Source organism: Trichoderma aggressivum, assembly GCF_033847375.1.
Source record: "Trichoderma aggressivum f. europaeum strain CBS 100526 chromosome Unknown scaffold_003, whole genome shotgun sequence".
Lineage (NCBI taxonomy): Eukaryota > Fungi > Ascomycota > Sordariomycetes > Hypocreales > Hypocreaceae > Trichoderma > Trichoderma aggressivum.
Window position 1 is genome coordinate 376,326 of NW_026946369.1, and position 19,823 is coordinate 396,148.

At 52.6% G+C, this 19,823-nt stretch overlaps 10 protein-coding genes across 10 annotated transcripts; 7 read left to right on the top strand and 3 right to left on the bottom strand.

Moving 5' to 3' along the window:
• Window positions 1-1,481: 1,481 nt before the first annotated feature.
• Triagg1_1232 (uncharacterized protein) lies at window positions 1,482-2,068 on the top strand (the record flags this gene model as incomplete). Its single annotated transcript, XM_062895280.1, has 2 exons — window positions 1,482-1,952; window positions 2,009-2,068. 2 exons carry the CDS (start codon window positions 1,482-1,484, stop codon window positions 2,066-2,068), a joined length of 531 nt encoding a protein of 176 aa, XP_062759571.1.
• Window positions 2,069-2,223: 155 nt separating this feature from the next.
• Window positions 2,224-3,138, top strand: Triagg1_1233 (uncharacterized protein; the record flags this gene model as incomplete). The annotated part of the gene is made up of 1 exon (XM_062895281.1): window positions 2,224-3,138. One exon carries the CDS (start codon window positions 2,224-2,226, stop codon window positions 3,136-3,138), a length of 915 nt encoding a protein of 304 aa, XP_062759572.1.
• A 602-nt stretch (window positions 3,139-3,740) lies between these two features.
• Window positions 3,741-4,316, top strand: Triagg1_1234 (uncharacterized protein; the record flags this gene model as incomplete). The annotated part of the gene is made up of 2 exons (XM_062895282.1): window positions 3,741-3,906; window positions 3,991-4,316. 2 exons carry the CDS (start codon window positions 3,741-3,743, stop codon window positions 4,314-4,316), a joined length of 492 nt encoding a protein of 163 aa, XP_062759573.1.
• A 937-nt stretch (window positions 4,317-5,253) lies between these two features.
• Triagg1_1235 (CAZyme family GT62) lies at window positions 5,254-6,423 on the bottom strand (the record flags this gene model as incomplete). Its single annotated transcript, XM_062895283.1, has 2 exons — window positions 5,254-5,274; window positions 5,338-6,423. 2 exons carry the CDS (start codon window positions 6,421-6,423, stop codon window positions 5,254-5,256), a joined length of 1,107 nt encoding a protein of 368 aa, XP_062759574.1.
• A 900-nt stretch (window positions 6,424-7,323) lies between these two features.
• Window positions 7,324-8,938, top strand: Triagg1_1236 (uncharacterized protein; the record flags this gene model as incomplete). The annotated part of the gene is made up of 8 exons (XM_062895284.1): window positions 7,324-7,374; window positions 7,456-7,545; window positions 7,784-7,815; window positions 7,876-7,907; window positions 7,972-8,023; window positions 8,093-8,162; window positions 8,218-8,365; window positions 8,427-8,938. The coding sequence occupies 8 exons, from the start codon at window positions 7,324-7,326 to the stop codon at window positions 8,936-8,938; spliced, it is 987 nt and encodes a 328-aa protein (XP_062759575.1).
• Window positions 8,939-9,413: 475 nt separating this feature from the next.
• Window positions 9,414-10,455, top strand: Triagg1_1237 (uncharacterized protein; the record flags this gene model as incomplete). The annotated part of the gene is made up of 2 exons (XM_062895285.1): window positions 9,414-9,535; window positions 9,606-10,455. 2 exons carry the CDS (start codon window positions 9,414-9,416, stop codon window positions 10,453-10,455), a joined length of 972 nt encoding a protein of 323 aa, XP_062759576.1.
• A 78-nt stretch (window positions 10,456-10,533) lies between these two features.
• On the bottom strand, window positions 10,534-12,159 carry Triagg1_1238 (uncharacterized protein; the record flags this gene model as incomplete). The annotated part of the gene is made up of 3 exons (XM_062895286.1): window positions 10,534-11,006; window positions 11,073-11,970; window positions 12,022-12,159. 3 exons carry the CDS (start codon window positions 12,157-12,159, stop codon window positions 10,534-10,536), a joined length of 1,509 nt encoding a protein of 502 aa, XP_062759577.1.
• A 526-nt stretch (window positions 12,160-12,685) lies between these two features.
• Triagg1_1239 (uncharacterized protein) lies at window positions 12,686-16,393 on the top strand (the record flags this gene model as incomplete). The annotated part of the gene is made up of 8 exons (XM_062895287.1): window positions 12,686-12,716; window positions 12,775-12,954; window positions 13,024-13,656; window positions 13,720-14,736; window positions 14,787-15,246; window positions 15,299-15,332; window positions 15,395-15,926; window positions 15,987-16,393. The coding sequence occupies 8 exons, from the start codon at window positions 12,686-12,688 to the stop codon at window positions 16,391-16,393; spliced, it is 3,294 nt and encodes a 1,097-aa protein (XP_062759578.1).
• Window positions 16,394-16,656: 263 nt separating this feature from the next.
• Window positions 16,657-18,870, bottom strand: Triagg1_1240 (uncharacterized protein; the record flags this gene model as incomplete). Its single annotated transcript, XM_062895289.1, has 1 exon — window positions 16,657-18,870. One exon carries the CDS (start codon window positions 18,868-18,870, stop codon window positions 16,657-16,659), a length of 2,214 nt encoding a protein of 737 aa, XP_062759579.1.
• Window positions 18,871-19,239: 369 nt separating this feature from the next.
• Triagg1_1241 (uncharacterized protein) lies at window positions 19,240-19,776 on the top strand (the record flags this gene model as incomplete). Its single annotated transcript, XM_062895290.1, has 1 exon — window positions 19,240-19,776. The coding sequence occupies one exon, from the start codon at window positions 19,240-19,242 to the stop codon at window positions 19,774-19,776; it is 537 nt and encodes a 178-aa protein (XP_062759580.1).
• Between the last annotated feature and the right edge of the window lie 47 nt (window positions 19,777-19,823).

Genomic DNA, 19,823 nt, shown 5'->3' on the forward strand with positions numbered 1-19,823 from the left:
CTCCCACCATTGCATTCATGGCATGTGGGCACGTTCGCATCAGACATGCGTGATGGGGCGTTGCGTCTCAACCTCGATGTTCGGATACTCGGGGATAGAAGAATCATCTAGAAAGAAAAACTCATCAAGATCTACTACTAGTTTAGCATACGAGGTAACCGGTGTTCACCGCATTGTCGCAGAAGTCGGATCAAGAACTAGAGACGCTAGAAATATCTTAGTGGTACCCGAGATCTTACTACCAGAACACTACGGGGAGGTTGGCCCCCGGATATGTTGCGATTGCAACACCATCTTACAGGTTCAAGTGCTAAACAACATAAGACATGGCCTGCTTTTTAGTCGCTTCTGCGAGACAGCTGGTCTGCAACCCCATTCGCTGACCGGGAGCCAGAGAGCGGTGACCTGTTGCTGCACCGGGGTGGATAAGAGTGTAGCAGTGCAGTACATGTAACATTTGCTGGGAAGAGTCCGGCCTGTAGCCTGTAGCTGCCCGATTGCCCACGGATCCATCCTGTCACGTCGCTTCTCCCCTCCTCTTTTTCTTCTCTTCCCTTTCTCTCTTCCTCTTCTTTTCTCTTCTTCCTTTCTTTCTTCCCCATTCCTCTTCTTCGTCTTTCCTTTCTCATCCTGAGGAGGAAAATAGAAGACGACGAATCCATCAGGTGGCGGTCTGCGCTTCCTGAGGAGGGGTTGCGGGGACATTCGAGGTACGTACATGCTACTTTGTGCTGTAATGACTGAATTTCGCGTCTTGCTCGTCTATGATTCGAAAAAAAAAAAAACGAAGCTTGAAACTCCTAAAAAAAATTGAATTCGGATGCAATGGAATTCCCTTGAACATCTTCTTCTTCTTCTCTTCTGTCTTGACTTCAATGGCTCCTTCAGAGTGCGGCTCTCTAACTCACATGTGATTCCTAGAATAGCCCGGCTTTGCCCCAAAACAGACATTTTGGGTGGCTGAGGCAGTACGTACTAGCACTCGTATCTCTGGCTTCCACTTGCCACGTATTCGCACCCCCTGGCATTCAGGAACCTCCGAACTCTAAAAAAAAATTAGAGATCTACATTTTTTACTCCTTTTAAACCAAAAGGAAAACAGACACCAGCCGCGTTCTCAACCAGCTTCAAGGGACCTGCGCCTTTCAGCTCTGGTACGTATTGTTACTGCTCTTCTTTGGCACGGTAATCTTCTCTTCTCCAATCCAATTGATAGCGGCATCACCGCCTTGACGCAACCGTCTTTTGGATTCGGTACCCGGCCACGCAAGCCTTGCGATATTACCAAGTGCCGTTCGCTAACTGGGGTCCTCTTTTCTCTAGCCGCATAGCCAAGCTCCTTGCATCATCAAATATCGGATTACCGTGGCATCAACAGCTGCTGTTGCCTGATCGCTCCTCGCACCCGCGCACGCGCAGATTATATATACAGACAAGTTCGGTGTCTAGACAAGGACAAGAACAACAAACATCCATCCAACATGTCTCGCATCCAGATCCCCCTCGATCTCATCACGTCCCGCCTCAATCTTGGAGAGCGCTTCCAGGGCCTCCGCGCGGGACCTCTGAGCGGCCGCTTCTCCAATCTGCGCCCAATCTCCGAGTTCTTCGACTTCAAGCGCCTGTCCAAGCCGGCCAACTTTGCTGAGGTCCAGTCCCGCGTCAACTACAACCTGGGCCACTTCTCGAGCAACTATGCCGTCCTCTTCCTCATGCTCAGCATTTACGCTCTGCTGACCAACTGGCTTCTGCTCTTCGACATCATCTTTGTGATTGGAGGCATGTTTTTGATCAGCAAGCTCGACGGCCGAGACCTCGAGATTGGAACCTTCAAGGCGACTACTTCCCAGCTTTGGACTGGATTGTTGGTTGTCAGCATTCCCATTGGTCTCATTGCTTCTCCTTTCTCAACCTTGCTGTGGCTCATCGGAGCTAGCGGCGCAAGTATTCTTGTAAGTAGCAATACGAGAACCTTATTTGGCGACTCCGACATGCTAATTGGATCTAGGGTCACGCAAGTTTCATGGACAAGCCTATCGATGAGGCTTTTTCCGGGGAGGCGGTCTAAATGGTCGGCCGCGAGCTCCCAAATTTGCGCCCCAATGGGGAAGACCATCGCGGCGCGGGCGGAGGGAAACAAGTGGGGATGCTGCGCAATACGGAGGCAGGGTTGAAGAGTTGGTGTCGGACGATGATGGTATGGAAGGGAATAGAGAAAATGGCATGGTACGCCGCAAGCACCGGCGGTATGACACGGAAGACGAAGAGGGTAGTTCATCTGGTGACAGCTACGACGAGGACTACTCGGATGATGGCGAGCAAGACGAGGATGACAAGGAGGAGGCTTTGGTGCAGAAGGCGCTCTATCGGATCGAAAAGGCCCAAGCCAAGGGCCGGACTGACGTACGACTGAGCAAGGAAGAGGTTGCGGCCCTCGAGCGGAGACAGCGGCGCATGGAGGAGGAGGAGCGAAGAAACCGCAGGCGGCGTCAGGAGCGTGTGGCTATACCGCTTGCTCAGTTCGAGTCAATGTCTCGACTGTCAGTTCCACGCCAAGCTTCCGGCTCCGGCTCCCTGTCAAGACAGCCTTCCGGGAGCGACGCACTTGAAGAGGACGAGGCCTCTCCTCAGATGGGCTACTTTCCTCCTCCCTCCAGCTCGCGTCCTCGGCCAAAGTCTGGCCTTTCTACATCTCGACCATCCAGCATCCATGAGGACACATCCAAAGACCCCTTCCTGTATCAAACAGCTGGACCTCGTGCTTCACATGCTCCCAAGCGCCATGGCTCTGGTCAGTCAGACCTGAGTTCCATGTCACGCCGTGGCAGACCCGGGTCGACCTCTGGCTGGAGCCAGCAAGGATCGTCAAGGCGGCAAAGTTCCGAGGAGACCAGCGAAGAGCTAGCTCTGGCGGACGAGAGCCCGGGTCAAGCTGCCAAGGGTAGAGAAGATATAGTGGTCGAGGTAGAACCCGAGTCTCCTCCCGCGCGTGAAACAGCCTCGTCTCGCACGCGTTCAACAACGAGAAAGAGGATTGAGCCGGCGCCAACCAGGAAGACGACATCGAGCAGGACGACTACGGGATCAGGGACTTCGACGGGAGTGCGAAGGAAGAGGAGAGAGGGCGAGGCGCGTTGATTCGGTCTAGTTGTTTCCGCCTGCGAAAAGTTTGATTTAATAGGCTCGCATTATTATGATGAATATATACTTGTGCCAGGATACCCATTGCCAGACGTACGAGTGTTGCCGGGACATGAAGATGACAAGCAATTCCCATGCCACCCATTCGTCCATTGATTCATCTTTTTTTTGTTTCCACTGCGGAACAATCAAATACTGGCTCTACCTCATGCTAGAATCGCAGTACCATTTCATGTAATCCGAATAAAGCACAGAGTAAACAACGAACGGCCTCTATTCTAAAAGCAGCTGAAACGGGAGATTTGCCGCCATACCCACCCTCGGCTTGATGACTAACGTGGTACCGCGGCTGCGGGTGACATCGTATCCCTGCCATCAGCTCCAGCTCCAGCCTCGCAGCTTGTTATTTGTTATTGTTTCCATTTCCATATCCGTAATACCTAATAATATTTTACAATAAGGAGCGTTTCTCTTTCGCGTCCATTTTTCTTGTGCATCTACAGCGAAGCGATACTCGTCCAGCACTACGCGATACCCCCTTTTGTCTATCCTCACACCACCCAAACGTAGCGACAAAGCACAGCGACGCAATCTTTACAATGAGCGCAAGAAGCGGAGCGAAACGACTCATCAAGGAGCTTGAGAGCTGGCGCAAGGAGCGCAAGGAGGAGAAGGGCGTGGAGAGGCTGGGCCCGATCAATGAGGATGATTTATTCGAGTGGGAGGCCGTCATCAACGGGAGGGAGATTGGATCGGGCTACGATGGTGCGTCTTTCGGTGTCCTTCTTCCTCGTTATTTCCTTTTTGTTTTCCTCCTATTTTTTTGCTAATTCTTTTTGATTGGAATAGAGGGCCGCTGGCTCATTCACATCCAAATCCCCGCGCAGTATCCCCTGCAGCCGCCCAAGATGCGCTTCGTGACAACCATTGTGCACCCCAACATTGCGCTGCAGTCGGGCGAGATCTGCCTCGACCTGCTCAAGGACAAGTGGACGCCGACGTACAGCGTGCTGCAGTGCGTGCGCGCCGTGCGCATGCTGCTGGGCTATCCCGAGACGGACAGCCCGCTCAACGTCGACGTCGCGGCGCTGCTAAGAGGAGGCGATGTGTTGGGGACGCGGAAGCTGGTGCAATATTGGTGCTCGGAGCCAGAGGGGAGATATGATGGGCCGTAAAAGGGGTATGAGAGGACTTGGTTTTTTTTTTTCTGGATTCGGATATTTGATGGGTTATATGTACGAACGTTGTAATTGTTAGAAGACATGGGTATGTTGAATGATTTGGATATCTATGGATGGGCTGGACGAATTGCTTCCAGTACGGAGGTTACAAAGGGATTTGACTGTGGATCGAGCTTCATGAATAATGCAAAAATGCTGAAGAAAAAAAAGATCATCGTTTGCGCATTGCATTCATTGATTGATTCTATTCCAACTCGCGTAAAAACATGGCTCTACTGTACTGCCGCCCGCCCCCTTCCCGAGTAACATAAACTAAAAAGACAATATGATAAAGTAGCGCATCGAGCATCCCCTGAGAAACAACGTTGATTACCTCCTCTCCCCTTTTTTTTCAACAGAACCAGCGGTTCCAGACCATCGACCATGACAAGAAACCAGGCAAGTGTGTGACTGGAAAAAAAGACTGAAAAAATGGCCTCCTCCTCCTCCCCCCTCTTTTGGGTTTGTCTGTTTCCCCTCCTCCCTGCTGATGCCTGCGATCCGACAGTAGTGACTGAAAAGGATATATAAAAGAAAGGGGGAAGGGAGGTTTTTCTATATAAATCTCAACATGCCAGAGGTTAAGAGGTTAGATGCTTTCAACGAGAAAACGCCCGCGCCGTGCCGCGCCGTGCCGCGCCGTGCCTGACCCTGCCCTGACTTCCTACCCAAGACACCCCGACCAACATTTGTGTTATGAAGAAATCGATTCCAAAGAGTCGTAAGGAGGGAAGAATGCATCATGCAACGTGGGCATTTGATCCCTTACACCTCTTCTTACGAGCCCGTCTCCAATGCCATCGACGCTCAGCCCAACAGCCGTAACCTTATTAAAATAAAGCGATACGAGGGAACTGTCAAATGAGAAAAATATTCGAATGTAAATGCTGATTTACTCATTATAATGGTAGACCTAGGAACATTAATGTTAGATAAGATATGCTTGAAACTTGGAACAAAGAGTTTGATGACTTACTTTGTAGTTGGGAAGCCCATACGGCTGCCACCCTAATCGCTTGGCCATCTTGGCGAAACCCTCGCTCTCAATCAGGTGGTAGAAGGAAAAAGCAGGGAACATGGCTCCATCACGGTGCACGTCAGCCTTGACCAGCAACGCGGTGCCGCCAACTCCATCGAGGGGTACCACCAGGTCCGGTTTGCCACCGGGAGTGCTCATGTACGCAAGAAGAGTTCTGTATGTTGCGAGCTCAGCGTAGCCCTCGAGCAGGATGTCATCCGGGCCCATCTGCTCCGCCATCTTGAGCGCATTCTCGCTGTCCTGCCAGCTGTTGAAGTCGTACGGCCGCTCAGCCATTTTCTTGGTCTCAGGGTCGTAGTATTTCTGGAAGCAGTTGGCAACGATGATGGGCTTGTCGAAGGCCGCAAGATCTTGGATCAGCGTGGGCGCAGTCTCGACAATGTCGGCGTCGAGCCACAGCACCCATGAGGTGGACGGGCCCAGTGTCGTGAAGAGTAGTGAGTTGCGTGCCTTGGCCATGACCTCACGGCGGGCCTTTTGGTTGCCCAGCTTGTGGCGCTCGCTTTCGTCCTGGGACGCCACGGCAGGGTCAAAGTCTTGGCGCAAGATGATGATGCTTTTGAAGCGGTCCTTCTCGGGGCCATGCTGCGTCTTTTGGATCTGCTGTTGCAGAAGAGACGTCGCCTGGTTTCCCTCCTTGGTCTTGGGCAGGATGAAGCCCAGAGTGATCAGCTCATGGGGGTAGCTGAGGTGCAAGAGATTGTCCCAATACTGCTGGTAGAACCTGGCCATGGGCGTCAGGATCAGGATGTGTTCCTGGTTCCGAATGGGGTCGGACGTGACGGTGACCTTGTTGAGATTGTATCGCGTAACCGGCGGAGGGCCCTGGACAGCACCGGACCGCGGGCTCTGGTACGGCGAGGTAGGGGGCGATAGGTGATGCTGGGCCGAGACGATGGTGGACAGGCGGCCGGTGGAGGCGGGGCTCGAGGGCGAGACGAGGAAGATGATGATGAAGATGCAAAGCACCGCTCCCAGGATCAACGTCGAGGAATTGGCCTTCTTGAGGCGGACCGACCCCATGGGACGAGCCATGGAGCCTGATTTTTCGTGGGCGGTGGTGATGGTGTAGAGGCTTGGTTTCGTTTCGTTATCGCGATCAATTCGACCGGAGAGCAGCGCGGCGCTTGTACAGGAGGGCTAGATGAGACGAAGAAGAAGAAGAAGAAGAAGAAGAAGAAGAAGACACTGATGCGTCCAGCAGAAACGAGCGTCAGGGCATGGACGTTGAATATTGGTCGTCTGTGCAGGAGTTGCGAAAGAAGGCAGAGCAAACTGCTCGTGCTCTGGTACTGTACGCCCTCGCTAGTACCAAGTGGTACTCTGGTCTGGGAAGAGGACAGAGTCAAAAATACGAGCAATTGCCTCTAAATCAGGGGTCTCCGATTATGTCAGGCTAGGCCTATCGCAGTATAAAATTTCGACATATGGATCAATGGGATTGATAGCACCAGCGCATGCTACGGGCAGTTCTGGCAATGTACTCAAGGTAGTGCGTACCGCCAGAGATCAATGCAACTCTCTCAGTGCTCTAGATCAATCTGAAAATTATCCCCAAGAGTAGAGTAAATCGCTTCAATGTCGGAAATGGTCAATGCGGTGTGTGCCTGACAAAAGCAGATGGGAGCCAAAAAAAGATCCATCAATCCCACATCGCCTGTAGTCATACCTGTAGCGATAGACCAAGTGCACTGGGCACCCCGAAACCCCCCTGTTCTTACGCATGTGCCTGAGTGGTACCGCTCCCGGCTTCCATCGCTAGTAGTAGTAGTCGTCGCTGCATTTCTAGCAGGACAATTCCGCCTTCAGTTGTCACGACTCAAAACATTTCTCTTCTTCCAAGCATCCTCTACCGTCGAGTCCCTAGGCCAGACCCGCGCGAGTGTACATCTATCTGCAGCATCTCCTATCTCCATCTTCGCAATGGCTTCTGATAAGATGGACCGCGGCCTCGACGAAATCATTGCGGACAAGGTTGGTGCACGCATCCCATCTCTATACCGCCAGCCTCGTCCTCCCCCGAAGTCGCAAGACCATGGCTAACTCGTCCATCAGCGCAGCAATGGATCTCGAACCCGACGCGGTGGCGACCGCCGTCGTGACCGTCAAGACCGTCAAGACTATCCCCGTGACGGGGTGAAAAAGGTACGTGTCGTCGTTCCCCTTTGCAGGCTTCCAGCTGGCACGCGAGGCTGACTTGCCACTCGGTCAAAGGTTGAAACTGAGCCCTTCCTCTCCTCCCTCTGAATCGTCTGGCACTCGACTTCGTCAATTGCTCTGCGCACTCCTTCGGTCAATCGATTTTCGGAGTTTTTTTGCCGATCCGTGACTGGGTCTTACGCTGTGATTTCCTCGCTAACCAGCTCTTTGGTCGACCGCGCAGTCTCTCCGCAACGAGCCTCGAAATTTGGATAGGTTGGTCTTGAGAAACCATATATACAAACAACTAGATACATACTGATGGCATTGGTGCAGCGAATGGGTACACGATCGATACGAAGAAAACAGTATAGTCACATCCTGCCTCTATGAATCAATTCCTCTCCGTTGAACCCAACTCATGATTTCCAGCGTATCGCAACAGAGGCCCTGCACCGCGTCGCAGGCGCGAATCTCCCAGCGGGTAAGCCTACTCATAAACCAGAGAAGCCATGCTTCAAAGTCTCTCCCCTTTACTGACTCTCTTTCATAGGGGAGAGGCCCGCGGCGCACGACTCCGAGTTGAAAATATCCACTACGATCTCACCGAGGAAGATCTCGATGTATGTCAATTTGGGGATGAAGGATGCCCTGAAGCCGCGGCTGACATGACGACAGGAACTTTTCCGAAGAATTGGCCCGATTACAAAGCTGCAACTGCGTTATGATCGGTCTGGGCGGTCCGAAGGCGTAGCTTTCGTAACGTATGAAAGCAAGGACGATGCCGCGGAGGCTGTGAGACAATTCGATGGTGCCAACGCGAACGGTACATCTCTCTAAATGAGCTCGCTGCCTAGATGTTTGTAACTGACAAGACTACCTTATAGGCCAGCCAATCCGTTTGAGCGTCATGTCAAGCGGGCCTTCTCGAAACCCGTTTGATACTGCTGTGATGCCAGGCAAGCCTTTGTCCGAACGCATTTCTGCTCCTGGTGGCAGATCTCGATCACTCTCCCCTCGGCGGTACGATGAAGAAGATGCCGCTCGCAGGGGCATTGATCGATATGTTCCGGGTGGAAGTCGCTCCAGAAGCCCCATGCCGCCCCGCCGTGGAGGGGGAGGGCGCCGCCCTGGTGCCCGACGAGAGGGTGGTGGAAGGGATCAGGATGCTGCTCGTGGCGGCCGGGGAGGCAGAGGAAACGGAGGAAGCGGAGGAAGCGACCGTGCTACACGAACAAACACGCCGCGACTCAAGAAGACCCAGGAGGAACTGGACGCCGAGATGGAGGATTACTTCAACGCCCACGGCGGTGCCCCAGAGCCTGCTGCGGAAGCTGCCGCGCCCAGCGGAGAGGCTGCTGCACCCGCTAACCCTGATGACATCGACATGATTGAGTAACCTGGATCATTATGTTTTGGTAAAGGGGAACGTGTTTTATGAGGGTATTGGAGTATTGGACTCGTTTTTACAGAAAATGCCATCTGAAGCATGGGAGGACGGTGCATATATATATATTTAAGCAGGGTGTGTTGCCATTACAATTGTATTACTTTTCGGGTCAAGCTATGGCATGTTGCTTCGCCATTGCCTGTGACTTTCAGCGTCCGTAGACCCAAGAAGCCGCGTTTAGGCGTATCAAAAAGGATGGGTGTATTGCTGAGAGATAGGGGCAGATCCACCATTGACAAGCGCCATAGCATCCAAATGATATCGCGGCCCGGATATAACTTGATGGACACTATTATTTCGTCAGCTAAGATCTGTAATACGCCATTGCTGCAACTTATAGAGTGCAATCTGGTAGGCACATCGTTCTTATCTACCCCTCCTCTCTCATAAGAAAAAATCTACCAGATAGACATCACCCATCAAAATGGCGAGTACAAGTGTGCCAACAAAAGTCGGCATCTTGTCGTTGGGTGATATGGGCGCTGGCATTGCCAGGCTCTTAATTGCGCATGGCTTCCCCGTCTCTACAAACTGTCAAGGACGAAGGTGAGTAGGAATATTGATGAACTTGGACTAAATCTACATAGAGTTTGTAAACTAAAAAGCTCGTCTCTAGCGAGGACACAATTGAGAGAGCCCGCAATGCAGGTGTCGAGCTCCTGTCGTCCGATTTGGAGCTTGTCCAGCAGTGCAGTGTCATCTTCTCGGTCGTCCCGCCTCGCGATGCCGAGGCCACGGCTCAGCGAATTGTGGACGCCTCGTCGGGTGGTTCGAGAAAAGAGACGCTTTATTACGTCGATCTGAATGCCGTTGCACCATCGACGTGTAAGAGCATCGTAGCGCTCTTTGAAAAGGCGAGGGTGCCCGTCAAGTTCATCGACGCCTGCATCCTGGGCGGGCCCCCGAGCCTTAAGAAGCCCAGCCAAGAGGGTGAAGAAGCCGTGTGGGATCAGCCGAGCATTCCTGTTTCGGGGCCCCATTCGTTGACATCGTTGCCGGACGGGGAGAAGCTCGCGTCTGTGCTGCAGCTGCGATCCATTTCGGAGGATATTGGTGCGGCGAGCGGTCTCAAGATGTGCTTTGCATCCATCACAAAGGGTTTCACGGCGTTGGTGACGCAGTCTTTTACGACGGCGCATCGGCTTGGCGTGGTGGATGAGCTGAAGTTGGAGCTCAACCAAATGGTGCCGGCAATGCTAACCAGGGCGGAAAAGGGCGTGCCGGGGATGCCTCCAAAGGCCTATCGTTGGGTGAGGGAGATGGAGGAGATTTCCAAGACGTTCCATGAGGAGGGCGGCTGGGATAGAACGGTGTTTGAGGGCATTGCTGGGGTTTACAAGGCGGTTGCCGAAGACGGGGTTCTTGGACAGGAGAAGATTGGGAAGAGAAAGAGAGGGACCAGCTTGGATGATGTTGCAACGGCGTTGGCGGAGGGACTGGAGATGAAGAAGAAGAAGACAGAATAGACAGTTGCGATTATTTGGATTTAGTATATAGTTGGTGATGAGAGGTGATATATACAGCTATTAGATAGAATGGCCTTGTTAGTGCCTCAGTCCTGCCAACACGATTGTTCCGACATCCGCCAATCCATAGGTCAAGTTTCCCAAAACACCCATCTTCGCCTCGGGTTCCCTCCCATATACCCGTGAATGCGGCACACTGAGCTTTGTTTCTTTACCGCCGGGCAGGCCCTGGCCAGAGAGATAGACGGCCGAGTTCGAAAGAGCCCCAAAATGCTGTCCGATGAAGCCATCAATTGGCTCAGGCTCTCTGGGAATCGCAACATCTCCAGCAACGCCAAACGCAACGCCAGGAGCAAAGGGTTCCGTAATGTCTGGAAGGGCCAGTGCGGACATGAAGAACTGGATCTGTGAGCCCTCAGGAGTGAAGCCACCGCCGTTCATTGACTGTATAAAGTTCTGCATCTCTTCCTCTTCTGACAGGGAAAAATGCGTTCGTTGAGGGTCAAGGGATAATAATCCCTTCTTGGCTCCCCAGCCGCCGCCGCCGCTCACTAATTCATATAATCAGCTCTTTGTTGCCTTAAGAGACATGTTATCTTTACGAGCTTCACACTTACAAATCTTGTACAGGCGGCCGCCATGACTATAAAGCAGCTTGAGATGCTGGGCGGTGGCTTTCACAGTATCTCTAATGTCTTCAACATCTGGTAGGGCCGAAATTGGCTCGGGGGCTTCTTCGAGCCATTCTTCCAATGCGCCTGACGTCTCTGGGTTGGGAGTGACCATTGCCCAGACTCCAACTGGCCCAGATAAGACTCCAGACTGGGCATCCTGTTTATGAAGAGCATTTACGATGTCTTCCAGCTCAGTAGATGCGGGAATAGTGGTTCCGTCAACTTCAATTCCTCGAATGATGTTACCGAAACTCTCAGTCACGGTTCGGGGCTGCGTCAACGGCATCAGGGGCGTCCACATGTCTAGATGGGCTAATGATTTGAGGTCATCGTCTAGTGAGACTTTCACAAATTGTGTGTGCTTTTCCGTTTGGCGGGCAAGTTGGGCAGGACTTTGAGTCAAGTCAAACTCGGATAACAAAAGTGTAGATGCTCTGTTGTTGTGGAATGTAGTTCTGGCCAGCGGCAACGTCAACGCGGGATCTCCCAGGCTAAATGTGAGAGCGGACACTGAATCTGCGTCGTCTTTGGACTTTGGAAGATGTTGCTGCCACAGATGCGGCAACATCTCATCCAAATGGCCTCGTAAGACTGATATTCCCTGGCGAGGCCTCAGCGAGCCTATCGGGGCTGCCAGATGGTCGACCACTGCGCTTAACACATGGAATCTCCCCACCTCCGCGGAACCAGCCATCAGTCTGGCAAAATCTCCCATGATATTTAAATTTTCTAGGTCTTTGGCAAAGCTGGGCGTTGCGAGGAGCACTGCGGCGTTGTGGCCGTCGTCATTTTCCAGGATTTTTTTGCCTCTCAGTTTCTCGAAGAGCTCTCCATAGTTGATCTAAGAAGCATTAACAAATTGATATCCAAAAGATTAAATAAATCCCTTCACTTTTTCATCCGCTTTCAGAGCGTATGTAAATCTGGTTTGGCTGTTACCAGAAGAGCTTGAATAGGATTTTCGCAAAGCTGATGGGCCTCTCCGTGAAAGCCAGCTTCTCGCAGCTTGCTGGGATAGCCGGGTGATCATTTTATACAAGAGGCCAGGCCAAACATGCGCGAAGACTATGCTGGCTGAACTTATTTAAAGGCAGGTGCTCAAGTAATTCGTTATAGTGAATGCGTCATTACTGAATGAAAGAGAAAACAAAATGAAGAAGTTTTCATGGAAAGATGATGATGATGCCGAAGAACGTCGGTTTACATGGAATTCCTTAGTCAAGTTGGTTTGCCCATGTATGTAAGAGCGTCTGTGGCGCTCATTGTGGCTTGATCGCTAATTGGAACCCAAATTACGATCTGAACCCCGCGGCACCGCCACACCCCTCAACATCCCACCTGATAAGGGCAGTGACTCAAATTTCAGACCAAGAATCTTTGACTCTGGATCCCGATAGCGCAATCATAGGACTTTTGACGCTTAGGATTGACGAGGAGGCCAATTCACTTTAGGGCTTCCCCGAAGAACATCCAGCACGACGTTCAGATTCGCGGCTCGAGCACTTCGAGTGCGGTCAGTTTATCCTGCAAGATCTTTTACCACCACACGTGCAATCATGGCGACCAACTCTGGACGAGGAAATCCCAGTACGTTACTGTTAGAACAGGGCTGTTGGAGATTGTCACTAATAGGGATGGCTCATAGTCGCGGCGACTGAGGGTATCCAGGAAACCAACACCGCGCCTCCCAAGGTCTCCGGCGAGGTCAAGCAAGAGATTGCCAACTCGACCCAATCTGCTGCTCCTGGAGAGCACGCTTCTGGTCAAGATGCCGGCGTTGTCCCTGCTCCCGAGGGACCTGCGAAAGTAAAGTCTGAAAAGGAGTGTAAGGAACCCCAGTTTTACCACGTCCAACCTCATCTCCCAGGAGCTGCCATCTAACTTATCCTTTCAGTGGAGAAGGAGCGCAAGAAGGCTGAGAAGGCCGCCAAACTCGAAGCGAAGAAGGCAAAGGCTGCTGCCGCTGCCGCCGCTCCTGTCAAGGAGAAGAAGGCAAAGAAGGAGAAGGTAGAGGAGGAGCCGCTACCCGAGTACGTCGAAGATACCCCCGTCGGAGAGAAGAAGCGCATTCGATCGTTCGACGACCCTCACTTCAAGGCATACAATCCCATTGCCGTCGAGTCCGCATGGTATAGCTGGTGGGAGAAGGAGGGCTTTTTCAAGCCCGAGTTCACTGCAGACGGAAACGTCAAGGACGAAGGTAGCTTCGTCATTGTCCACCCGCCTCCCAATGTCACCGGCAACCTGCACATGGGACACGCCCTGGGCGACTCGCTTCAGGATCTCATGATCCGATGGAACAGGATGCAAGGCAAGACTACTCTGTGGCTTCCCGGCTGCGACCATGCCGGTATCTCTACCCAGAGTGTTGTCGAGAACATGCTCTGGAGACGGAAACAGCAGACCAGACACGACCTCGGCCGAGAGAAGTTCGTTGAGACCGTCTGGGAGTGGAAGGAGGATTACCACAAGCGTATCAACAAGGCCTTGACTAGCTTGGGTAGCTCTTTTGATTGGAGCCGCGAAGGTGCGTATCGTCAATTCAAACGAGGGTTTGGAGTTCTGATTCCTTGTGACTAACAATATGCAGCCTTCACCATGGATCCCAACTTGACAAAGGCCGTCGTTGAAACCTTTGTTCAGCTTCACGAGGAGGGCATCATCTACCGTGCCAACAGACTTGTCAACTGGTGCACAAAGCTCAACACCGCTCTTTCGAACCTCGAGGTCCAGAACAAGGAGCTCGCTGGAAGGACGCTCCTCGATGTCCCCGGATATGATAAGAAGGTCGAATTCGGTGTCATTGTCCACTTCAAGTATCCTATCGAGGGTAGCGACGAGACTGTCGAGGTTGCCACTACTCGTATTGAAACCATGCTGGGTGATACTGGTATTGCTGTTCACCCCAAGGACGCGAGATACACGCATCTTATTGGCAAGAATGCCGTCCACCCATTCATCCCGGGTCGCAAGATGCCCATCATCGCCGACGAGTATGTCGACATGGAATTCGGAACCGGAGCCGTCAAGCTGACTCCGGCCCACGACCCCAACGATTTCACACTTGGCCAGAAGCACAAGCTGGAATTCATCAACATTCTCACTGACGATGGACTGATGAACGAGAATGCTGGGCCATACAAGGGCCAGAAGCGCTTTGATGTCAGATACTCCATCCAGGATGCTCTGAAGGAGAAGGGTCTGTATGTGGACAAGAAGGACAACCCGATGAAGGTTCCTCTGTGTGAAAAGTCCAAGGACATTATCGAGCCTATTATGAAGCCCCAGTGGTGGGTTAGAATGAAGGAGCTTGCTGCGCCTGCTCTCCAGGCCGTTCGAGATGGCAAGATCAAGATTCAGCCCGAGAGCGCCGAGAAGAGCTACTTCCGCTGGCTGGAGGACATCAATGACTGGTGTATCAGCCGACAGCTGTGGTGGGGTCACAGATGCCCTGCATACTTTGCCAAGATTGAGGGCGGCTCCGAGGGCATCCCCGAGGACAAGCTCTGGTTTACCGGAAGAACCAGAGAAGAGGCCGAGAAGAAAGCCCAAGCGGCTTTCCCTGACAAGACCTTCACTCTTGAGCAGGATGAGGATGTTCTTGATAGTGAGTTCATACGGCCTCTATTTACAACGTCGACACTAACACTATTATAGCATGGTTCTCATCTGGTCTGTGGCCATTCAGCACTTTGGGCTGGCCCGAGAAGACACTTGACTTTGAGAAGCTGTTCCCCACGAGCGTTCTCGAGACTGGCTGGGATATTCTCTTCTTCTGGATTGCCAGAATGATCATGCTCAGCTTGAAGCTAACAGGACAGGTTCCCTTCAAGGAGGTCTACTGCCACAGTCTCGTCAGAGATTCAGAGGGCCGGAAAATGAGCAAGAGTCTGGGTAATGTCGTTGACCCTCTCGATGTCATTGCCGGTATCAAACTGGAAGATTTGCACGCAAAGCTCCTTCAGGGTAATCTGCACCCCAGTGAGGTCCAGAAGGCGACCAAGTACCAGAAGACTGCCTTCCCTGATGGCATTCCGGAGTGCGGCGCTGACGCACTCCGTTTCACCATGATTAATGCCACAACCGGTGGTGGCGACATTAACTTGGAAGTCAAGATGTAAGCGGATCTCAATGTTGATTCCTCTCGACTACGCTAACACCGTCATTAGTATCCACGGTTACCGAAAATTCTGCAACAAGATTGTATGTCATGAAAATTCCAACACCTTGTTATTTCCTTCTCTTGCGGCTAACATCAGCATTAGTTCCAAGCAACCAAGTACGTCTTGGGAAGTCTTCCCCAGGACTTTGTTCCCTCAAAAACTGGAGCTGTTCCTGGTAAGACTCTGGCTGAGAGATGGATTCTCCACAAGATGAACCAGGCCGCCAAGGAGATCAACATTGCCCTTGCCGATCGAGAGTTCTCAAAGTCCTCCATCATTGTTTACCGTTACTGGTACAACGAGCTTTGTGACGTGTACATTGAAAACTCAAAGGCCATCATCCGCGACGGCACTGAGGAGGAGCGCAACTCGGCCATCCAGACTTTGTACACTGCTCTGGAAGGAGCTCTCACAATGATCCACCCCTATATGCCTTTCATCACCGAAGAGATGTGGCAGAGAATGCCCCGAAGACCCAGCGATGAGACAAAGTCCATCATGGTTGCCAAGTATCCTACTTACGATGCCATTCTTGACGATCCGGCGTCAGAGGCCGCCTATGAGCTTGTGCTCGACTGCACCAAGGCCTCCCGATCGCTCATGTCAGAGTATGCCATCAAGGAGGACGCTGAGAGTAAGTAGATTTCCATAACAAATCAGCCCGCTCCATTATCTAACATGACATCAAAAATAGTCATCATCCAGGCGTACAACCCTGAAGCTCTCAAGACTTGCAAGAACGAAGTGTCTTCAATCAAGTCGCTCAGCGGCAAGAGCGTCAAGACCATGGAGGTCGTCGGCCCCGACGCTCCTCGACCTCTGGGCAGCGTTGCTTACCCCGTTTCTACCGCTGCCTCCGTCTTCCTGCACGTCAAGGGCCGAGTGGACATGGATGCCGAGATTACAAAGGCCCAGAAGAAGCTCGAGAAGACCACCACCAACATCCAGAAGCAGGAGAAGCTCCTCGCGGATCCTGGATATAAGGAGAAGGTGTCTGCGGCCGTCCAGGAGGGAGATCTCAAGAGATTGGCTGATGCCAAGCAGGAGAAGCACAGCTTGGAGGAGACAATTAAGCAGTTTGAGCAGCTCAAGTTGGAGTAGACAGCATAGACTGTGTGCGAAAACAGTAGCCTGAGATCTAAAGGGCTGTATTCTCATGTAGATGGAAAAAGGGGTAAAATCTCTAGAGGACACGACAGAGAAGTAAAACAAGAATAATAAAAAGCTGTTAAGATAGTCAAGGTTTCTTCCAAAATAGAAGGAGTCGTAAACTATGATGACCAGTATCTCTTTGCCATCTGATTAAAGTAATAAACCTAAACTCCGTCTTTTTACATAAAACATTATATAAGAAGTTGGCCAAGTTACCAGTTTCCTTTGCCGCCTCCTCCTTTGCCTCCTTCAGAGGCAGCGGCCTCATCCTTCTTGCTGGCTCCTCCGCGAACCGGCCTCGACTGCGCCGCCTCGTGTCTCTTGAGCTCGTCGGGTACCTTTGAGATGGAGCTCTTGCTCAAGATTTGTTTAAGGTCATACAGGACATCCGCATCCTCGTTGCCCAGGAACGTAATAGCCACACCACTCTTTCCAGCACGACCAGTACGACCGATACGATGCGTGTAGCTCTCGATATTGGTTGCCATGTTGAAGTTGATGACGAGCGAGACGTCCGGCACGTCGATACCACGACCAGCAAGATCGGTGGCAACGAGGACCTGCGTCTGCCCCGAGCGGACGGATGCGAGCGCGGCTTCTCGCTGCTCTTGCGTCTTCGATCCGTGCAGCGTGACGACGGACCATCCCATGGACTTGATGTCGCGGGCGACAGCGTCGCAGTTGCGCTTGATGTTGACGAAGACGATGATGGGGGGCGCAAAGGCATTCGAGGAGAGGATCTCCTGCAGCCGCTTCTTGCGCCGGTCCTCGCCGGAAACGAACTCGACGCGCTGTTCGACGGTGTCGACGGCCTCGCCTGCATTACCGATGGTGACGATGGCGGGACGGCGAAGGTACTTTTTAGCAATCTTTTCAACCAGCGGTGGCATGGTGGCCGTGTACATCATAGTTTGACGATATCGGTCTTTGCCTCCTACATACCGCTTCATGAGCTGGGCGTTTTCAGCGTCATCTGTATCCGGTTTCTCATTGGATACCGGTAGCGCATCGAGGATCTTGTTGACCGAGTCCTCGAAACCAAGGTCAATCATTCGATCAGCCTCGTCCATGATGATGTAGCAGCACTGCACTAGGACAAGAAGTCTTCGCTCTATACAATCGACGAGACGACCTGGCGTAGCGACGATAATCTCGGCACCGTTGCGCAGAGCAAAGACCTGTTCTTCCAGCGAATGCCCACCAACGATGCTGACACACCTAAAGCCCAGCGGCTCAGCAAACTTTCTCGCCTCCGTCTCGATCTGCTGCACCAGTTCACGAGTTGGCGCGATGATGAGCGCGTACGGGCCGTCGTTCTTGTTGGCCTCTGTGAGGGGCGGCAGGTCGGAGATGTACACCAAAAGGGGCAGTAAGAAAGCAGCAGTTTTACCGGAACCTGTGACGGCAACGCCAATAAGATCGCGAGCTTGCAAAGCAATTGGAATGGCTGCTCGCTGAATAGCAGAGGGTTCTTTGTAGCCAACATTGTCCACAATGTTAAGCAGCCGTTGCGGCAGCCCGGATTCCTGCCAATTACGCATTGGATTGGGAATCGCGCCTCCCTTGGTCGAAATGCCAAAGTCCTCCTTGAAGATGCGCCAATCTCGCTCGCGCATCTCGTTGAGGTCCTTGTCCGACCAGTGCCGTCCCAGGCCCGTCCTCTCAGCCCTCTCCCGCGCCCTCTCCCGCGCCCTGTAAAAGTCTTCCATGATTCCTATTGCTCTCTCCTTGCCATGTTCTAGGTCGCGCTGCTCAATCATCTTTGCTCGTTTGCGCGCCCGCTGCTCGGCTTCTTTGTCGAACTCGCCACCGACGCCGGCCAGGGAGCCGCCTCTGTTGACGCTTTGGCTCATATATAGCGGATCGTTGTCTCTCGATGTGTCCTCATCTACATCCCACTCAAAGTTAAACTTCTTTTCCGTCGTCCGCATCCGCTTCTTCTTGGCCGAAAAGGTTGACTGCTGGTTGACCTCTGGGCCAAGGTACCGCGAGCGTAGTAGCGAGTCCTCAATCTCCGCCGCTGAGCGCTTGACGCCTTCGGTCTTTGAGTTTTTCTTTCCATCTCTTCCATCTCGTCCGTCCCGCCCGTCCCGTCCATCTCGCCCGTCTCGGCCTTTACCGCCGCCGCCGCCTCCAGCCTGTTGATTCATCGCCCTTGGACCTGTGGGTGGCGCGATGCCGTTGGGGGCGCCGTTAAGGGCGCCATTAGAGGCTGGCAGGCCGTTTGCGCGGGTTTCCCATCTTCTCTCTTCGTCCCGCCGCCGTTGTGAATCATCCACCGCCTTACGCTTCTTCTCTTCTTCCTCCTGTTTCGCCTTCTCAGCAGCTAGTCGTTCGCGTTCTGCCTTGGGGATAAATCTAGGTTTAGCCGCAGCAGCATCGGCTGCCTTCTTTTTCCGAAGGATCTCTTCTATGTCAAGAGGCATTTCGGGTCCGTGGTATATGTTGTATTCAGTAGGCAAGGTAAAGAGGAATCAAGGGTCCGCATGCACAGGTAGTTTCTGACGTGAAATAAATTGAATGTTGAACTTGGGCAAGCAGGAAGCAGACAAGGCTATGAATTATGGAGAGCTTCAGGCCCACCCAAAGATTTATGACCAATGAGGTCAACTAGTATTAGCGGGTCCCTGTTAGTGGATGTTCAGCCTTGGCAATCTCGAATTCGAATTCAAATTAGGAACCTCTAAAAAAGAGCCTCCCCGCGATCAAGTCATACCTAGCAGAACAGCCCTGCCATTCCGCCCTCGTCCCTCCGAAACCAGGCCAATGCCAGTGTCTGGCACCTCATAGCGCCCATGGCCTCCTCCTCCAGCTTCGTCCAGCTCGCAAAGAGCCTCCCAGAGCCGCTGCAGCGCTTCTTTGCGCGCTGGCCGCCCGCAGCGCTCGTCGCACCCGGCACTGCTCCGACGCCGTTCCAGGAGCAACGGCCAAATCCCTTTCGATTCTACAAACACCCCGTGACCGGGCGGTGGCAGGATCCCGTCTACTCACATCGAAGACAGGCGCAGCTGGTCAAGCTCGCGCGGGACCACGGCGTTGAAGAGCTGCTGCCCGAGACGACCAAGGGCACCGAATACCAACTGGCTCATCGTGTTGAGCATGGTCTGAGAGTCAAGGGTACGGGTGTGGGACAGAAGGTCAAGGGTCACATCCACGAACGACACATGATTGCAAAGTATGTCAATCACCTTCTTATCCATCTTCTTCGTGTTGTTGGATCACTCGAGACTAACACAGTCATCCAGGATGGAACAGAGGAGGAAAGCCATGCTCGAGATGCCAAGACTCATCCGGGCATGGAAAAGTGTAAGGATTTACTTATCCCCCATTAGTTTCTACAAGCCATGGAACATAGCTGACTTGAAAAACGCACAACAGA